The sequence below is a fragment of the Miscanthus floridulus genome, chromosome 8, assembly GCF_019320115.1.
Source record: "Miscanthus floridulus cultivar M001 chromosome 8, ASM1932011v1, whole genome shotgun sequence".
In the NCBI taxonomy this organism is placed as follows: Eukaryota; Viridiplantae; Streptophyta; class Magnoliopsida; order Poales; family Poaceae; genus Miscanthus; species Miscanthus floridulus.
In genome coordinates this window covers 28,914,743-28,933,889 of record NC_089587.1, presented here as the reverse complement: position 1 = coordinate 28,933,889, position 19,147 = coordinate 28,914,743, and the positions used below count along the sequence as shown (strand labels likewise).

At 44.5% G+C, this 19,147-nt stretch overlaps 1 protein-coding gene across 1 annotated transcript; it reads right to left on the bottom strand.

Moving 5' to 3' along the window:
• Positions 1-9,133: 9,133 nt before the first annotated feature.
• Positions 9,134-16,795, bottom strand: LOC136476064 (uncharacterized). Its single transcript, XM_066473744.1, has 7 exons — positions 16,602-16,795; positions 16,393-16,488; positions 15,590-15,772; positions 14,952-15,122; positions 14,660-14,869; positions 10,381-10,466; positions 9,134-10,166 (listed from the first exon to the last, which is right to left on the bottom strand). The coding sequence occupies exons 1-7, from the start codon at positions 16,690-16,692 to the stop codon at positions 9,513-9,515; spliced, it is 1,491 nt and encodes a 496-aa protein (XP_066329841.1). The 5' UTR covers positions 16,693-16,795; the 3' UTR covers positions 9,134-9,512.
• Between the last annotated feature and the right edge of the window lie 2,352 nt (positions 16,796-19,147).

Genomic DNA, 19,147 nt, shown 5'->3' with positions numbered 1-19,147 from the left:
AAATGCTGCAGTAACCAAAAGCCAAAAATTTTCGGAACTAAACACGGCGTTAGAACTTTGAGGCAATCCCGGGGGGCCGGCTGGCTCTGCATCATCCGTCACCTCCCTCCGTCCGTGTCGTCACCTTCAGCCGCTCTGCCAATCTGCAATTCTTCGGTGCAGCGGCCACCAAGAACAAACGGTCCAAAAGGATTTGTCGGCGAGCGCACTGCTTTTCTGGACACGTCGAAATGCACTGCAGTACTACTCCTGCTAGGGACTGTGTTTTGACTCCTTTTTATTTTCAAACAAAGAAATAATTACACCATAATTTTCAATGTTATTTATATAACAACGTATTGTACTCAGCTCGCTTCGCTAAAATTTGAGTTATGCGGATATTTATGCTGATTTGTTTCTGGAGGAAAACATTGTTGCAAGCGACCCCTTTTTCAAGGACGGGGAGAGCTACTGGTACTACATCCGGATCCGGTTGGTGCAATCTGAGGAAATGATTTTGAATGGAGCAGACCAAAGCAGATAACACGCGGCACGGCAGAACGCACCGGATTCGTTCCATCCAAATCGCACTGTGCAGTTCCAGCCGATGCCTCTCCCACAGCCATGGCCAAGGGTGGCCCGCCCGGCATTGCAAAAGGTAATAAAGGGTCCGAAGCACTCAACTCAACAAAATGAAGAGGGTGGTAGGGCTTGGTTTCCCATTGGCATTCCAGGCCTTGCATGTTGCGCTGCTGGGATCTGTGATTTGTCTGCTGCCTGTGCGTTATCTTTATCAATCGAGCTGTTGCACAAGCAGAACCCTTTGTCTTGTCCCTCATCACGCTCTCTCTCGGTCGGCCACATCACCCACCCTCCACGCTTCACATGCCATGACCGTGCTATTTCTTTTTCTTTTCCCTTTCTTTTCCAAACATGAGGTGTTTTGTTATCGTTGAGTGCTCTGTGCAATCACTTCGCAAAAATATATTCTTCCTCCTCTCGGATAAAAAGAGTCGTTCTGGCTTCCCAAGAAATGAGAACTACCTTTAACTTTGATCTATTATATGTATAACAAAATATTAATATTATTGAATAGATATTTGAATATATTTTCATAATATAAATTTATTTGGAGATACAAATAATGCTAATATTTCCTATAAATTTAGTCAAACTTAAAAAAAAATCACCAGTATAAGTCACGTAGTGATTCTTTTTATGGGACGGAACGCGAGTACCTAATGCAACCCATGTGCATTTGCATAAGCAGGCTAATTTGTTTCCTCAAAAAAACTTTGAGGTTGATTTTTCTTTTTCTAAATTGATTGATGAGCAACGATGGCTTCTTTTTTTTGGAAGTGGTAAGAGACGGGGTTGCTATGTTTGAACACACACACCCCATATTTTTGTTATTTGGGATCCATCTACTAGCTACGTCACTGTCGAGCAGAGAAGTAGGTAACGGTTGTTAGTGTAGTTGATTGATTCATCTCGTCGTGTCTATAAGCATTCATCTGTCCACAAATAAGCGACTTTTTCCACATTTTTTACCAAACAAATATATATGATCTAAACTACTACTTTTGTGTAATGTATTTGTAACCAGAGTTCTCGATGCAAACGTACTCGTACTATATTACTTTGAAATGTTCAGACTAAAAATACAAGAAGAGTAATTTAATCAAAGTTTGCACTTTATATTAGACATAACTGCAGAACGTCATTTACTATTTGTGACCGGATATATATATATATATATATATATATATATATATATATATATATATATATATATATATATATATATATATATATATATATATATATATACACTTGTTTATAGCTTATGTGGTACTACTACACGATTTGACTCCCTTCTTCCAAATTTTGCAGGGAATTAATATCTTCTATTCAATTCACGTGTTTTTTTCTTAATCAACCAGCGTTGTTGGTTGGAAGGGTTTTTTATATCTCCATCTCCGTCGCTTTCGTTGCATCCTTTTCGTCGAGCGGGTAGTACCATACGTTATATTCAGGTGCACTGGTCAGTTACGTGGCTTAATCAATTGCCGATTCCTTGACCTTTTCCAATAAGCTTTTTTTTTTTTTAAAAACTCACTTTCCTTATAAGCTGCGGCTAGTGCAGGGACTATTGTTGTTTGTTCCATGTCAAACCGATCGTATATGTAGTACATGGAGATATGGAGAGTCGTCAAATTTGAAATTTCAAACGTCAAGCAGCAATTGCTTCAACGAATTGATCTTTACGGGGCGGTTGATGCCGTCTAACGTTTGATTTCTTGGATTGGACAAAGCAACCACCGATCGATCATCAGCAAGGAAGCGTGCTGCGATATACTTATATGATATATGATGCTCCTACTCTGGGTCTGGGACCGGGAGATAAATTAAAGCATGTGCCGTATGTACGTGCTGGCGTGTGTGTTTAATTGTTCAACGTATTTTGCTAATAAGGTGGTGTTTAAATCTAGAGACTAAAGTTTAGGGGCGTCACATCAGATGTCACGTCGGAGTGTTCGGATAGTAATAATAAAATAAATTACAGAAGTCCTCAGTACTCCGCGAGATGAATTTATTAAATCTAAGTAATCCGTCATTAGTACATGTTACTATTTTTTACTGTAGCGCCACATTGTCAAATCATGAACTAATTAGACTTTGTAAATTAGTCGCAATATGTGTAATTAGTTATTTTTTAGTCTATATTTAATATTCTATATATGTATCCAAATATTTAATATGATAGAACTAAACTTTAGGAAAGGAACTCAACAAGGGCCCAGTACGACACACACAAATTAAATGCAAGGATCGATGTTGAGAGTTGATCGATGGGGTGACGTGATATATGTTGAACAGTTCCATAACTTCCGTTCCGTGGTCAATTATGCAGGCGGCGCACGACAAAATCTCGGCCCTGTTTGGTTGTCTGGCGAGCGCTTCTCGGATATAAATAGAGTAAAAGCGACAGTCAAAATAAGTTGATCTAATTTAGCTTCTGCTTTTTAGTACAAATGAGAATTATAGGAATAAACGTGATCAGAATAAGCTGCTGAAAAACGTAACATTTAGTTGTTGATTTCAGCTTATTTTGGCTATAAACAGCTTATAAATTATACCAAACAGGCCCCTCGTCTCTTATTAGACTGCAGGTGCATGACGATGGCGGCGAAAATTATTAGCGGGTACTCTAGAACCTAATACTCTTTGTAAATGCTTCTACGGTGCAGACAATTGGGAGCCAGAATTTACGAGACCACCAAAATGACTTGGACTTTGACCAGTTTCCGTCTTATTTCGAAATCTCTTTTCCATTCCATTGAAATAATTTGAACTTATTGTACCCTCAACTCTATATGGGACGGGCAGAAGACCATTTTGGTTTCCCCCATGGGACTTGGCTAGCGAGGAGAGCAAAAATGGTCTTTCTATGATATGGAGTATGTTAGGATCCATCCAACTAAGAGCAACTCCAAGAGTTTCTCTATATTCTTTTGTATTGATATGAATATATATATTTTGGTTAAAAAAGCCCACCAACAACTTGTTCAATTTGATCTCCAAATATTAATTACCATCTTATATTTCTGGTTTCTCGCTAGTCAAAGGCGAAGAGCAGGTATATCCTCCAAAATGTGCACAAGATACCGAGAAGCTATTGGAAGGTGAAAAAAAATATTCCAAATGACTCTCAAAACGATGATTTAGAAAGTGCGTTTAACAAAGACTTTTGTAGATGCTCTAATAGTTAGGTGCATTTAACATCTGGCTAATAGATAACTGGCTAATATCAGTTGTGACCTTTTAGCTTACTATTACTCCTCCATTCCAAAAATAATGCAATCCTATATATGAACCAAGTTAAATTTTCTCAAGTTTGACTAAGCTTATAGAAAATAATATCAACATTTATGTCTCTAAACATGTTTACTATGAAAATATATATTCTATAATTAATCTAATGATACTTATTAAATATCAATAGTTCTTATAGATTTATCAAATTTAAAATTAATTGACTATCCAAAAAGCGAGGATCTTTTTTTTTTGTCACTGAGAAGTCCAAACAGGGACTAGGAGCATCTCCACCGGATATCATATTCAATATCCTATACTTAAAAAGTAGTAGTATAGAAGATGATATGTTGCAGCAAATCTCCTATCTCATCTTCTATACCTATATTTTTTTTAATTAATCTCCTAAAAGAAGCATCATCTTTCTAAACAAAGGAGACAACACTCTCTCCCCTAACCCAAGTTTTAGTCGATCTGCTGCAGCGGCACTCTCCTGTATCCTAAATTTATTAAAGGGTACTCTCTTAAAACAACTTATGGGAGATGTAATATAAGAGATCAGATGTTCTAAGAGAGTAAGACGGAACATACCAGCAAGCTTTTCTGTCAGCTCAAAAGCTTGTTTCCTTCGCTCGGCCGCTGCGCCGATGATCCTCAGCCGAAACAAGAAACGCTAACAAACTATGCATGCTTTTTGTTTCCTGTGGACACTGGATACATACGTAGAGTGCAGGAGAAAACGCCGTGTGCACATAAGCAGAGGCGATGAATGATATCAAGCGAGACATGGTGGCTTGACGACACGGGTTCTGTGCTGCTCAGGCTGCTAGTGTCATCAGGTGCTTGCTTGGCAGCCGTGGTCCGTTGCCTTGCCGATGGAGCCACCGGATTTTGCTCAATGTGGTGTCAATCATACGAGACGAAGGGTGATGCAGTATCATTCTAATCAAAAGAGCCAAAGGATGCTAGTCCAGTTGATTAGCAGTTCCGGAGGCACTCTTCAGGTCCTGAGTTCGAAATCTTATGGGAGCAAATTTCATGCTGAGGGTTAAAAACTCGCTCGCCCGAGGCCAAAGCACAGGTTAAGAGATGACCCTTCTCACGGGTGGCGGCTCCCTGTGTATGGATGGGGCGGGAGTTCAAGGATTTTCTTGATTTATGTGAGAAGACCTTCTTCTTAATCACAATACCGTGGGGGCGGTCATGACCCCCGCAGGCCGAGTTATTTTTTATTCTAATCAAAGAGTCTTCAGGGACTAACAGCCTAGATACTACCACATGCCACCTTACTTAGCATGCATTGCCTGTTGATATGGATCTTGCATGGCCACGCCTCCCGTCCTGTCGTCCATTTGGGTTTCAAATCATCTGGCGAGCATCTACCTGCTGTTAGTGTTTGTTTTGTTGTGCCAATGGTGCATAGTTTTTAAGGCGGTAAGGCGAGGTGCGGCGCTCCACCCCCTTCCAGACGCCTAGGCAAATTAGGCGCGCAGCGAGGCGACGCCATACACATACACTAACCTTTCATAGGACAGCACAAACATACACTTATACATAGGAGAAACGAGCAGAGCAGAGAAAACAAAGTAGAGCAGAGCAGAGAAAGCAAACGAAGAAGGGGGAGGAATAGGAGAGCCGCAGAGCAGCAGAAGAAAGAGGAGGGGAGAACGTACCTGCCAATCGCGCGGTCGCAGAGCAGAGTCATGGTTGGGGACGGGGCCAGAGTCGGTTGCGGCGGACGGAGTGGGAGTCGGTCACGGACAGGGCTGGAGTCGCGGACGGGACGGAGTCGCGCTCGCACAGGCGGGTCGCGGACGGGCCGGAATCGTGCGGGGCTGTCGCCTGCACTGCCGCCCTCCTCTCTCTTCCTCTCTCCTTCCTTTCCCTCTCCCTCTCTCAACTGACGCGATGGGGATTGGGTTGGCGGGAGGTGTAGGCGCGCAGCTACTTCTCTTCCCGCGCGAGCTCGCGGCGCCACTTTTCCCGCGCACTTTTCCGTCCCGCAGCGTCCGCCTCAGCGAAATCGACGCCTAGGCGACGCCTTCAGCTGCCAGGCGACGCCATACACGATGAGGGCGCGGCGACCGCAACTCCCCGTTTGGAATCCCGCTCGGACGACTAGGCAACGCCGTAAAAACTATGCAATGGTGTACGAGTACTCTGCTTGTCTAGTCTTCGCAATTCCTCAGCTCTGCCTACCAGTCTTCGTGGGCATCAAACTGTTAAGGATAGTATAGTTGTTTCAAATCCTCATAGCTACTCCGTCTGTTCCAAAGTACGATTTGTTTTATGGCCCATTTGGCATGGCTCCTTTTCAAGTGCTTCTCTGGAGAAGTCGGAGCACTTGAGGAGGAGTCACCTTTTGTGGCTCCAGCTTTTTGCCTTAAAATGGCTCTGACTCCTCTATTGTTTATAAAAAAACAGATCCTCCTCAAAAAAAAAAAAGTTTGGCCAAGCTCATCCGCAAAAGTTGCTGCAGGAAAGCCGGAACCATGACAAACAGACCCTTAGTTGGAAGCCTCTCAAAGTTTGACCTGCAAAATGCACCAGTATCTACATAAATTTAGCTTCTTCAAATCCACCAAGAAATTAAATATGTCTTGTACCTATTCCCCGGCATAACATGAATTCTGACTTGACTTCGCGAGCAGTGACGAGCTAGAGTATGGGTTATCCGCTGCGTTATACACTTTGCTTCCCTCGTGTATGGGTTTGTTAGTCGTCCATAACGTGACTCGAATTGTGTAATTTGTGAATGACGACTGTCCGTATGTACTACAAATACTGTACCCTGTAATAATAGTTGATGGACGGTGAGTTTGATTATCGCCCACTGAGTAGTAGTTGTCATTCTACGCTCTATTCAGTATTCACGCCAAAGGTTTCGGGGTGCGGTTAACACTCACCAACGACACATACTGCGCGAAACAAGAGGCGGGAGAATAAAACACACGTATTAGAATTGTAGATTGGCTAAAAATTACACGATGATGATGACTGATGGCTTACGTTTGAATGACCATTCATTAGCGAATCAGGGACGGCTCGATTAGTACGATGATGTGAACACGGTTTCTCCAGGATGGACGAACCGCAACAACCGGTCGTCATTGCCAGGGGCAGATTACCGGAGCGAGCAGAACCTAGGACCAACCGACAAAAATTCGTCTAGAGGACGTACGAAGCCATGAGATCAGCTGTGAACAAGGATGAAGCCAAAGTAGCACGCAGTCCTGTGTCACAATGGCTAGCTAAGGGTGTGTACGGGGAGTCGAAATTTTTTGGGTGTCACATTGGATATGTCGAAAGGATGTCGGGAGGGGTTTTTGATACTAATAAAAAAATAAATTACAGAACCCATCAAGAAACTGTGAGACGAATCTAATGATACTAATTAATTGATCATTAGCACATGTGGGTTACTGTAGCACTTACGGCTTTTCATGGACTAATTAGGCTTAAAAGATTCGTCTCGTGATTTTGCCGAGAACCGTGCAATTAGTTTTTTTTCATCTATATTTAGTACTCTATGCATGTGTCCAAACATGCTCTTTTACTGTAGGAGGCAAAAAAAAAACTAAACATGGGCCTTGTTTAAATTGAGGTTAGGAATCAGTATTCGGCACTGTAGCACTTTCGTTTGTATTTGACAATTATTGTCCAATCATGACCTAACTAGGCTCAAAAGATTCGTCACATAATTTACAATCAAACTGTATAATTAGTTTTTTTTATCTACATTTAATACTCCATGCATGTGTCCAAAGATTTGATGTGATGGAGAGAGAGTGAAAAAACTTGCAATCTAAACAAGGCCATGGCCTAATTTAGCCCGTGTTTAGTTGGTGGAAAGTTGGAAATTTGGCTACTGTAGCATATTCGTTTTTATTTAGTAATTAGTGTTCAATCATGGAATAATTAGGCTCAAAACGTTCGCCTCGCAATTTTCAACCAAACTGTGTAATTAGTTTTTTTCGTCTACATTTAATACTCCATACACATATCGCAAAATTTAATGTAATAAATACTATAGTATTTTTTAGAAAAACTTTTTGCGAACTAAACCTGGGCTTACACCATGTGCGGTGTTCTGACTGACGGACAGCGCGCGCAGCAGCCATGTGCGGTGTGAAATGCGCCGCCGTCACGCGTCACGGCAGCAAATTTCCACATCCCCTAGGTTGGATGCATGCACCATCTATCATTGCTTAGGCCTTGTTTAAATTGCAAGTTTTTTAACTCTCTTTCTGTCACATCAAATCTTTGGATACATGCATGGAGTATTAAATGTAGATAAAAAAATAACTAATTATATAGTTTGATTGTAAATTACGAGACGAATCTTTTAAGCCTAGTTAAGCCATGATTAGATAATAATTCTCAAATACAAACGAAAGTGCTACAGTGCCAAGTACTGATTCCTAACCCCAATCTAAACCAGGCCTTCATCCGAGCATTGCAGAGGCAAATGCCGAGGTGCAGCCAATTCGCGTCGCGCCGCCCTGCCATGCCACCAACCCGCTTGACTTAACTTGAGCACTGGAGCTTAGCCCAAGCGACAATGCATCCATCAACCTACTCCTGCGTTGCAGGTTTCATGCCCGGCTTACAGCAGCCAGCGCACTTTGGAACCCAGGTTTTCCTCCTATACTTGCCGCGCAGTGGTGGCCGACCAATTTTTTTCACCACAACAACGAAGGGGAAACTGTTTTTTTGAATGCCCGCTACACCTTTCCAGCTCGCTAGCGACAGCTCCTTCGGCTCTTCTAAAAAACAGGGCTAGACGTCGTGCATACCAACATTTGGATGAGACCTATCTATCTATTCATCTTGTGTTCATGCATGGCTGTCCGAAGAGAAGAGAGGATCCGAGGAGCTGGAGAGGACCACCACCGCCGATTTGGGTTTTGGGTGGGAAGGTTCCAATCACACGACTCCCAACCAAGAGAGTGGGCGTCCAACTACATGATTGATGCCAAACAAAAGTCGCGATAGACAGACGGGTCTACGTAACGGCCTACACATCGCGTCCAGGTCCAGCTCACCAGTCCGGCCTACCTTTGGACCTGGAGCCCCCGTCCCAAAGAGACCCCCCCTTTGACTGCCCACCACTCGCGACCTCGGAATTCTCTAAAATGGAGCCTACCGGTGTTCTTCTCCCGTCCACTTGCCATGCCGATCGATGCCACCAAAGCTGAGCACGGGCAGGCACGCCATGGAACGTGCTACAGCGGAGACTACACACGGTCAAGCAAGGCCTGAGCCTCGCTTCTTTCGGCGCCAGGTCGACCTTGGATGGTTACAGCTTTGACAGAACTGGACCAGACCGAAACGGAAACGAGGCCTCGCTTTCAGGGACAGCAAGGGTACAACGCAGCAACTAGACTAGAAGTTGCTCAAGCAACCCACAGGCAGGCATGGATGGATACATCTAACTGCAGATCGAAATCAAAACTGCCGCTCTGCGAAAATTACACTTAGCATCCTGAAACCGGCCAGGTGCCAATCCACACCAGGTTCCTGTCCACCTAACTAGGACGACTACTTGCCACATCTCATGGGCACCTACCATACCATGAGCAGCGCCGGCAGCAGCTTTGTTGCGCCTCGCTTTGCACTTGTGGGGGCTGGCTCACACAACAACATTGCCAGGTAGATAGATGCCGGGCGAAAGATTTCCTTTCGCTGTTCCGCCGGCAGGGAGAGGACAGCTAGCGTCAATACCTGTAGCCACTCTCGGCAGCATATTTGCTCCTCATGTAGGGATCGTACTTCGGATCACTGTAATCAGCAGGCTTCGCTTCCGCGGGCTTCAGCTCAGGATGGGCGGCGGCCCCGTAGGCGACCTCCCCGCTCTTCTCACGGTGGTGAAGACGGTGGCGGAGCCTGTCCTTTGGGACCTTGGCACCTACGGGAGCGGGCTCAGAGGTGCCATAGAAGTCTTCGTATTCCTGCCTCTTAGAGGACCTGTGCTTGCTTGACAGGGTCGAATCCCTGAACTTGGATGACTTGATGCTCTTCTGGGCCTTTGCTGCTGTCTCAGTTACAGCATTAGGAGCGTGAACCGTCTCGGGCCTCATTGGCGTGCTGCTGAGCTTCTGTGCTGCTGGAGTCTCCTCTCTGTCCTCGGGCATCACCAGCCTGTCCCTGAGCGGAGTGAGATCTGTTTTCCTCTTCCCTTGTTGCATGCGTTGAGGGATGACACTGAGAAGCAGTTTCCCCACTCCCTCAATAGCAAGTTTCAGGAGATCAGCAATAAGCGTCCCCAGGGATGGCCATCCAGCTCCTGGTTCCTCTTTCAGGCTCTCCACAACCAGAGGTGGCTTCCCAATTGTGCTGCTCTCATGCTGCTCGTTTTCAGGTGCATCTACCTGCAATGGCATCAACAGAAACAAACTACTACATTAGCAGATTTTTTTTCTTCCATTTTCAGCGAATTATAAAATTGAGAAAGAACAAGGTGCTATTTAAGCATGATTAGGAATACTGTGATGCCAAGCTTCAATGAGATTACAAATATGCATATCAAGTGGAAAAATCTATGTAAAAATGGACAATACAGGGCCAGCATACACAAATAACTACCTTCTCGGAGCCTGAGAATCCAAACCCATGTTGGAAACCAGAAAAGATATATCCAGCCACAACAGCACCAATGACCAATATGAGATCTGTGTAATGATTAAAACAACACTGATGATAAAGTATGGAACTGAATTTCACAAATAGTAGATCAAGAGCGTGTTTGGATTGCGTCCTGCCAGGCAGATGCCTGTCAGGCAACCGAAATCAGACGCCTGGGAGCGAGCCCTGCCTGGGCCAGGCAACTCCGGTGGAGAGCAAACCAAACAGGCCCCAAGTACATGGACAAGTGAATTACTACCCATCAATACTGATACATTTGCCAGACATAATCAGCATGAAATTAATCACGAATCAAGTACATGGACAATTTGAAGGAGTAATGAAAAAGGTCGATATTCAGATAATTACATGTATGGTATCCAGCGATAACAAAATTTATGGTAGACAAACAGAACTAAGAACTCAGACAAAGAAGCCAGGATTTTTGCAGATAAATCTCAACATGTAAGATACAGGGAGATGGTAGATCCAATCATCCCAAGTTACAGTCCACTAATACTTTCAGTCAACAACAACAACAACAAAGCCTTTAAATCCCAAACAAGTTGGGGTAGGCTAGAGTTGAAACCCAACAGAAGTAATCAAGGTTCAGGCACGTGAATAGCTGTCTTCCAAGCACTCCTATCTAAGGCTAAGTCTTTGGGTATATTCCATCCTTTCAAGTCTCCTTTTATTGCATCTACCCAAGTCAACTTCGGTCTTCCTCTGCCTCTCTTCACGTTACTATCCTGACTTAGGATTCCACTACGCACCGGTGCATCTGGAGGTCTCCGTTGCACATGTCCAAACCATCTCAACCGGTGTTGGACAAGCTTTTCTTCAATTGGCGCTACCCCTAATCTCTCACGTATATCATCGTTCCGAACTCGATCTCTTCTTGTATGACCGCAAATCCAACGCAACATACGCATTTCCGCGACACTTAGCTGTTGAATATGTCGTCTTTTCGTAGGCCAACATTCTGCACCATACAACATAGCAGGTCTAATCGCCGTCCTATAAAACTTGCCTTTTAGCTTCTGTGGTACCCTTTTGTCACATAGGACACCAGACGCTTGCCGCCACTTCATCCACCCTGCTTTGATTCTATGGCTAACATCTTCATCAATATCCCCGTCCCTCTGTAGCATTGATCCTAAATATCGAAAGGTATCCTTCCTAGGCACTACTTGACCTTCCAAACTAACATCTTCCTCCTCCCGAGTAGTAGTGCCGAAGTCACATCTCATATACTCAGTTTTAGTTCTACTAAGTCTAAAACCTTTGGACTCCAAAGTCTCCCGCCATAACTCCAGTTTCTGATTCACTCATGTCCGGCTTTCATCAACTAGCACTACATCGTCCGCGAAAAGCATACACCAAGGGATGTCCCCTTGTATGTCCCTTGTGACCTCATCCATCACTAAAGCAAACAAATAAGGGCTCAAAGCTGACCCTTGATGTAGTCCTATCCTAATCGGGAAGTCATCCGTGTCTCCATCACTTGTTCGAACTGTAGTCACAACATTGTTGTACATGTCCTTAATGAGCCCAACGTACTTCGTTGGGACTTTATGTTTGTCCAAAGCCCACCACATAACATTCCTTGGTATTTTATCATAAGCCTTCTCCAAGTCAATAAAAACCATGTGTAGGTCCTTCTTCTTCTCCCTATACCGCTCCATAACTTGTCTTATTAAGAAAATGGCTTCCATGGTTGACCTTCCGGGCATGAAACCAAATTGGTTCATAGAGACCCGCGTTATTGCTCTCAAGCGATGCTCGATAACTCTCTCCCATAGCTTCATAGTATGGCTCATCAACTTAATTCCCCGGTAATTTGTACAACTTTGAATATCCCCTTTATTCTTGTAGATCGGTACCAATATACTTCTCCTCCACTCATCAGGCATCTTGTTCGATCGAAAAATATGGTTGAACAGCTTGGTTAACCATACTACAGCTATGTCCCCGAGGCATCTCCACACCACTAATACTTTCAGTGTTAAAATCAAAATATAGCTTGTGCACCTATGACCTCTTTGATACTATTCAAAACAGACGTGAATGGAAAGAATGGTTTAACATGTTCCTCTAAAAGGATGAGAAAGTAATCATGTCATTGATGCCATCAATGCTATTCTAAAAGGGAGAGAGTGGTCTTCTCATCTACTCCCTCCGTCCATTTATCGGCATCATTTTAGCCTCCGACGCGATGACCAAGGAGCACCAAAGCCACGCCGATTTGCAATTAATCGCTGCGCCGTTGTTTACTCTCCGGCGTCTGGTCCACTTCCCGATTAATCCCGCGCTCACGTCATGACGGGAGTTCAATATCAGAGGAGGGCTGCTCGTGGCTAGCAGGCGCATGCAGGAGAAGGCCTCACGGCGCAGGACGTTTCCTATTATTAGAGAACTATTATTATTATTAGAAACGTATTTCTATTTTTAGAAAGGAGAAGCGATATATGGTTGTAAAGACAATTGGATCGGTTTAAGCAGAAACATATTGTTTCCGGCTTCCTGAAGGGAGCCGGGAGTCCAACCCTAGCCGCCACCTCGTTCTTCCTCCTCTCACGATCGCTGGCTCCTCGCCGCCGATCAGCTTTCAAACCACGCCCACCGATCGTCCACACGTACAACCTCCGATCGGTGAGGGGCAGAGAGCAGCAGCATATCAATCGTGGCCGTAATCGCGCGCTCAAGTAGGAAGGCACGCACGGCCGCGGAAGCTAATTTCTGCATACAGGGACTGCGCGCTCATGCATCCTGTGTTCCCGCGCTGTGATGGATGTTCCATCAGATGCCTTCCATGCCAAAAATTTCGCCACCAGAGAGAAAAAATAGGCAACAGATCAACTTGCAGAAATTAGGCAACAGCGGCCGTGATGGAAACTAATTTCTGCATGCACCAGAGATAAAAATAAAAGAAGGCAACAGAGCTAAGCAGCGGCGTGGTACGTAACACTGCGAGACTTGCAGTACGTGAGCCGTGAGGGCGAGAAAACGGAGCAGACGGAGTCGTATACGAGGATAACGGGAGTGCCACATCCTAGTAACTCCGCATGGCATACGAGGCGTCTCGCGCGCAACAACCCGAGAAAAACCAGGAGGGGCGAGCTTAGACGACGACGACTCCTGGAAAACGCTATTTTGCTCAAACGACGCCGATAAATGGACGGAGGGAGTATGTTCTTCTAAAAGGGTGTGAAAGGGATATTGCATCTACATCATGACTAATTAAAGAGGGTCAGAAGAATTTTAAAAGGTGAATATCTATATGTATAAAAGAACTTCAAATAAGACATTTCACAACCAAGAGACACATTAGCACAGATGTTATCCCAGTTTTCCTAAACTGATCTATCAGGACCATTAGTTTAGCCATCAAGTAGGGCATGGAAAGATAGCTTTACAGCATCAGAAACAAAAGGAAAAGGAGAAGGGGACCAACACGGCAGTACTACCAATTCTTGTACCTCATATACTAAACGACACATAAACAATACCAGAATTCTCCTTTTACTTTGTCTTTCAAGAATATTACACGGTGCAAAATGTTCTTCTCACATCTACTTGAACCCTAGACTCGCAGCAAAATTATGGTGACAGCATACAAGTGATAGTTAGCTTTATGGCAAAGCATATAGCATGGAGAGTTATACTTCTGGCATATAAGGAATAAAGTGTATCATTTCTAACATGGATCATATAGTAGTACTATGTATAGACATGGTTTATAAGTCAGCATCTGACTTTTGCATTTCTTGATTTGTTCAACCTTCTAATTTAACTCCAATCATGCCACCTCAGTTTTAAAAGACATTCATAGTCTGAATGTCTGATACTTCCGTATGGGAGGTCTTAGTGTGTGACACTGTGGCCAGCCTACTAAAACCGAGAAAGTATAATCCAGTGGACTTGAAAAAAAAATTGATCCCAAAAGAGAAAGACGTAATTCTAAATACAAAGTACCGAAGGATTTTACTATTCTGCCTGTTCAACCCCTATGTTTAGTATCATGGATAATAATCCAGTACAGGACCATGAAAAGGTTTAAGCACAACACTTGACAGATTTTTACTTCTGTTCTACAACTAACCATATCGGCATGAGCCTTTCCTCTAGGACCTCATCACCTCAAGAACGTGACAATTGATGAGTTGGATTGTTACCTTTCCTTATCAGAAACGTCTATATGTACTGTACAGGAAATAGAAACAAATTTAAGAGAATGGACCTGAAGATAGGAGTGCAGAATCCTGGTAAGTACAGTCTTCTTGTGGAAGAGAAATCTTCCTAAGGGCTGCATTTCCACGGTCAATAACCAGAAGAGAACACATTTTCTTCACATACACCACGTCAAAATCTGTAGAGAACTTTGCATCTTCACTGGGGCCATCCCTGTAGCCTGGGATATTTGATTTCCCACCCGCAATGGTGGTCACTCCTGAACAGAATTTTCATTCACCAACTGTTAACACTTAACACAACTATTGCATGAAGTGTATATCTATTTAACTACCGATCACCTGATTCTCCGATCTTTCGAATCGCCAAGTTTGCTGTATCAGCAACATAAACATTGCCCATATCATCCACGGCAACGCCTGTGGGGCGCTTGAATCGGGCATCACTTGGTTTACCATCTATATGACCAGAATGACCCTGGAAAGAACCAGCGACCAGTCTTCCCCTGCTATCTGCAGAGGACCTATTATCAATCTACACTGCTGGACTTATGTTTACAGCATTTATATCATACTTCTTTAAGCATTGATGCGTGTTTCAGTTCTGTTTGTTTTCATTTTACCTGTCCATGGCACTTCCCTAAATATGCATACTATTAATTAACTGGAGACCAGAACTTTACCTATTACTATATGATTTGATCATAACCCATTGTTGTACCCATGAGGCCATGACCAAGTCATACAAGGAAGGCGCAGGGAGTCTTAGGAGCAGAGTGATATTACATTTGGAAAGACCAGTTATTCAATCATTGCTAGTAACAGTGTAGCCTTAGTATGCATGGATATTAACACTAGCATGCCAAAGAAAGCTGGCTCAAAATGCTATAGTTTGTTCTTTAAGCCTTCCTATCCCATAATCATGTTAGCTGTGAATTATGCCAAAAAAGGACCAAGCAGATGGGAGGAAGAGAACATACACTCAGAAAGTGGTGGGGTTATCCGCACAATGTTGCTATGTGCCGAGTCGACTGCAAGGAGCTCCCCGCCCTCAACAGGAGACACTCTTATGGTGTGCGGCGTGACACCAAGCTTGTCACCCTCAACAAGTGTCTCTACAAAGTAGCCGCTCTCAAACTGCAGCGCTACCCCCACGTGGCCATCTGCCAAAATAGTCGAACACCGTGAGCAAGAGACAGAACAAAAGCACAAATATCAGCAGCTGCGGTAACGTATGATCAACGGCTTAGGTCACAATGAGAAAAAAAAATCCAAACCAGTTGAGCCTCTGCTGGATCTGGACTCGGCTAAGACCTAAGACATTCTAAGAGCAGGATGTGTAAACTTCCGAATCATTAGGTTGGCCCTGTTGGGGTTTATTTTGGTGGCTTAGCAAGTTACCTCACCAATACAGGGCCAGCTGAACAGAAGGCGAATAATACTGAAATAATTATGAAAAATTCGAAAAATGTCGGAGCTCGTCCCCATTGAGAAGATGGTTTACCCCAACCCTCCCTCTCCCTCCTTTCCTCCCTCCCATTATCCATTATCTCCCCTTTTGTTGTGCTCTCTATTATTCCCCACTCATCCTTTTCTTCTCGGGAAACACTAGTCGCTAGTGGAGTGGAACCGTGTTCATCAATCATCTGTACTATAATAGAAGCGGAAGCCGACCGCGTCCCACAGCAGCAATCGCTGCGAACAACGAAAATCGAAACCGCAGGCCGCCCCTTTTGCTGCGCGAGGGATTCCGCAGGTGAACTAGGGAGAGACGGCGACTCACCGGCGTACTGGGGGTGGCCGGGCAGCTTGGGCCCGTGCGACGAGGGGGCAGCCCGCGGCCACCTGACGACCGACGACAGCTGCTTCACGATGCTGCCTGCGCGCCGCACAAAAGGCAGGAGTACGTATTAGTAGAAACTCGGGATCGAATCGCCCCTATCGGGCCGCATTTTAACAGGGAACGATAGCGGCGGCGACGGGCGAGCGAACCTGTGGGAGGGGCGAAGGCGGCCGCGCCGGGTTGGAAGGCGGCGGCGAGGAGGAGCAGGAGCACGAGCGGGAGCGGGGATCTCAGTCCCATGGCGAGGGTCTGCTGCTGAGAGCGGTGACTGCTGTGGACTGTGGTTGGGGAGAAAGCGAGAGGCAAAGGGGCTTTTCGCTTTCAGACGGCGGCCCCGGTGACGTTCTCGGTTCTCTTGTGCTCCGCGGGCGCGTGCAGCGAGTGCGACTTGTCTTGTGTCGTGTACTCGTACGCCGCAGACCCGCAGCGCCGATTCCGCTGCCGACTTCTCTGCGACTGCATTAACCCCAATACCCCATGTTCCCTCTGGCATGTGGAACCCCGGCGGCCATACTTGGCACTAGTGTTTGTTAAGGCCAGCTGGATTTATTATAATCAGGATTATATATAGAAAATCTGTTGAAGGATATAAAGATATAAAGAACAATTTTTATACAAATAGTTCTTCAAATAATAATAATAATTTAAAAAGTGAGTTTAAAGAAGACTCTTGCAGATGCTCTAAAACTAGAAATCATGTTTTCTTAATTCTCTACGATAAATATAAAAAAGGATAAAAAGAATCTGGTGGCACATAGTACTCTCTCTGTCCAGGAAAACATGCAACTATGGATTGCGTGCCACAAAAAGTAGTTCACGTTTGATCAAGTTTCTACTGAATAGTATTCATATTTATGACTTCAAATCAATTTATTATGAAAACACATTTCATAATTAATCTAATAATATTTATTTGATATCATAAATATTGATACTTTTTTATATATAATTAGTCAAACTTAAGATATTAAAATGTGGCACTGTGCTAGAATTGCTTCCTAGATGAAGGGAGTATAAGACAAAATAGTAATTTCTATTGGACATTATTTGTGTCTATCTATGGATTAGGTGAACATGGTTTTAGGCATCCAGAGGAATCCAATGGGCCAAAAAAAGGTCCACAGAGCCTAACTTTTCTGAACAGCTAAAAGGGTTGGGCCATTGGGGCAGGAGGAGCGAGTGACATAGGTGCAAAGCACTTCCCCTAAAAAAAAGGTGCAAAACACTTTTTTTTAAAAATCATACGATAATGATATGACGCGCGTCGTCCGTTCGGACGCCGCGCGTCCGCACTCCGTCTTATCCAGCGCCGCTCGTCAGTCAACTTAAAAAAAAAAGACAACGCCGCTCCCTTCTCCAGCCGCAAGCAGCGCGTCGCCGCTCACCATGGCCGTCTCCAACGTGGTGGCGCCGCATCCGCCCCCATCCCGCGCTGCTCCGTGCTGCATGGTGTGGTCGTTCGCCCCAATTCGCCCGCCACCGCCGCCATCCCCCGCGACACCTCCATCCCGCGTAGCGGCCCACTCCGGTGCGCCACTGCCATCCCTGTAGCGCCATGCTGTGCTCCGTCCTCCGCCATGCCTAGGCCATGTGGCCAGGAGAGGGGTCATCGTAGGTCAGGCCCAGGCCAAGCACTTGCGGAGCTGGCCGCTGCCAGGCCGCATGTTGCAAGCTTATATTTCAAGTATTTTAGATGTTTCATAGGTATGTTTCAAGTGTTTCATGTGCATATTGCAAAAGTAGATCCAGATGTTGCATATGTTGCAAGTGTTTCAGAGGCACGTTACAAGCGTTTGTTCAAAATATTTTTAGACGTATGTTTGCAAGCGGTTTTTGATTTAGATGCTGCATATGTTTTACACATGTTGCAAAGACTATGTTCCAATGATTTTAGTTGTTTCAGTCTTATGTTGCAGTAAGTGTTTTCATGTTGCACGTTGCAAGTGTTTTATCTGAATATTGCACATGTTTCAAGTGTATGTTGCAAATATTTCATCTGCTTCAGACATATTTTTGCATTCAAGTGTTTTATGTTTCAGAGAAATGTTCAGTGAGTCATGGGGCACCTAGGGTCCTACGGATGGGGACGTGCTCGTCCTCATCCTAGCTCCTAGGTCCCACCCACGCGTAGAGAGGGGAGCGGTGTTGCTAGGAAGGAGTCGCGAGCACTTGAAAGGTCCTAATGGCTAGAGGGGGGTGAATAGCCTATAAAAATTTCTACAATAACACTTAACAAACCGGTTAGACAATTATGAGGCAAAGCAAGTGTTGCGCTAGCCTACTAAAAAGCAAGTCATCTACCACAATTCTAGTTTCTATAGTTACTTTCCATGCAATGGCTATGTCACTGCACTAAGTTAGTATGCTCTCAAAGACTAACTAAAGAGTCACACTAATCAAACTAACAAGCTCTCACAACTAGCTACACTAAAGAGCTTGATAACTAGTTTGCGGTAATATAAAGAGAGTGGGTAAGATGGTTATACCGCCGAGTTGAGGAGTGAACCAATCAATCACAAGAATGAATACCAATGAAGACCAATCACCTCGGAATCAAATGATGACACAATAATTTTTTATCGAGGTTCACTTGCTTTCCGGCAAGCTGTTCCTCGTTGTAGCGATTCACTCACTTGGAGGTTCACGCGCTAATTGGCATCACACGCCAAACCCTCAATAGTATGTCGCACAACCA